A 1,982-nucleotide genomic window follows, 5' to 3' on the forward strand; every position below is an offset into this window, starting at 1 on the left:
TTATAGGGGTAATTTTTTACAACGGTGAAGAAACTTCACTCATTAAAGCTGAAGAAGGTAGACTTTCAAACTACTGGTACCCTTAATTAAAAGATATTCATGGTTATAAAATTAGCCCATTTAAGTTTAAGGCCAATCTGAAGTGACATGAAGGAACAGTACATTGTAGCATGCTCTGCAGCTCTAAAAAATTTAAGCCATACATGTATCTCATGCTCATAAAACTTTATATTAATTCTATCTATAGTCCAAAATTTAGTGTTTGGATAAATTTATTTTTACTAATAAACAATAATTATAATTGATAACAATAACGTAATTAATTTGACCAATGGCCTAAATATATTTTGATTTTTTGTAACCTAATCTAATAATGGATACTCTCTTTAGGTATTACCGTATACTGGGATATTTTCGCGTCGCTAAATTTTCACAAATTTTGCATTTGTAAGATTTCACGAAATAATATTTTTGCGAATAGCCTGTAAACTCCACCACGTAGCAATGGAAATTCAGAATTTCATGATTTTTATTTTTGTGACGGAGCAAGAAAACGCGAAATCTGCAAAAATTTAGCTACTCAAAAATTTCCCAGTATATGGTATTTACTCTTGATAATAATCATAATGATTATGCCAGGTAAATTGTTATCTTTCCCTTGTATAGTTGTTTCAAATACTGAATCAAGTGAAACAGTCTCACTTACATCTAAAACTGGTACGTTAAGCTTGAATGTATTTATTATTCTAAAGACACGATCTTTTTAATGCATTCATACAATATAGTTGAAATTGCCATTCCCAGAAGCAAGAAAAAAGAATTCACCACTCTTAGAAAGTCATATGCTAAAATGTCTTCTAATGTTTGCGAGGCTATTGAAGATGCAAAAATTGAATTGAAAAAGTTAAAAGCCTTTATCATTAGCATGAACAATGAACTTAAGGAAAAGATACAACAGTGTGAAGATATTTCAAGCACACTAAGTGTTGTCGATGAAGAATGCTCATTGGTTGATATTGAGCCTTTTTGTGGAGTGGTGGAACAGTTTAAAATTGAAGCAGCTGATAAGCACATCAAAGAATACCTTGATACATCAAAGGAATATTTTCAGTCTAATCCCATTGCTGATTACCTTAAAAAAGAGCTCAAAGCTTCTGCGACTTACCCTTCTCTTCTGTGTGAAACAATAACTTACGTTTTTGACTGGAAACCTGACAAGAAAACACTGGATGATATTAAAGATATACTTTCAATGACATCTGGTAAACTAGTGAAGATAAGATATATCAATGGTGGTTCCATTAGCATCACTTGCTCCTTTCCGTATCATCTCACTGGAGTCCTCATTACACAGCTGATGGATAATTTGCAGTTTTTGAAAAAGAATGATTTGAAAAAGCTCACCATTGGATACTGGATAATGTGGGAAAGAGAAGAAAAAGTAAAATTAATTGTATTACATTTCTTTGTATTTCTTCGTAATTGATTTAACAGGAGACTGAGCAATTGCTGGAAGAGAAGGAGCCAAAAACAAGCCTAAAAGAGGAATATCAAAAAGTAATAAATTTTAAAAGAACAAACTGCTTAATATCCAGTAATTTTAATTCAGGAAAAAAGTAGTGAAAAAAAGGACAATGATCACTAGTATGCAGAATAATTTTACAACTATATTTTAATTCTTGTTGTTCACGAAGGAACAAAAAGCAGAAGCAGAAAAACAATTATTATTAAAGCATGACGCAAGTGTGCACACAAGTAATTTACATTGGAGTAATTTGTAATATATAATTGTGATGACTTAAATTTTAGCCATAAGAAAAGACATGGCCATGGAAATAGAACATTTGAAGGACCTCCTCAAAACAAGAGAAACTGGTATATATGTATATGCATGCACATACAAGTCAATTAGTTGTTGTTGAAAAGTGGTACATAAAAGTTATGTGCCTGAATTTGTAAATTATCATGATTTACAATAGTTA

The 1,982-nt window shown here is 31.1% G+C and overlaps 1 protein-coding gene across 1 annotated transcript; it reads left to right on the forward strand.

The window, feature by feature from the left end:
* The first annotated feature begins 11 nt into the window (after positions 1-11).
* LOC109591881 (uncharacterized) lies at positions 12-1,543 on the forward strand. The gene is made up of 3 exons (XM_020007488.1): positions 12-57; positions 667-717; positions 786-1,543. The coding sequence occupies exon 3, from the start codon at positions 851-853 to the stop codon at positions 1,484-1,486; it is 636 nt and encodes a 211-aa protein (XP_019863047.1). The 5' UTR covers positions 12-57; positions 667-717; positions 786-850; the 3' UTR covers positions 1,487-1,543.
* The last annotated feature ends 439 nt before the right edge of the window (positions 1,544-1,982 follow it).

This window comes from Amphimedon queenslandica, unplaced genomic scaffold (assembly GCF_000090795.2).
Source record: "Amphimedon queenslandica unplaced genomic scaffold, v1.1 AMPQUscaffold_6973_Cont21072, whole genome shotgun sequence".
Classification (NCBI taxonomy): domain Eukaryota; kingdom Metazoa; phylum Porifera; class Demospongiae; order Haplosclerida; family Niphatidae; genus Amphimedon; species Amphimedon queenslandica.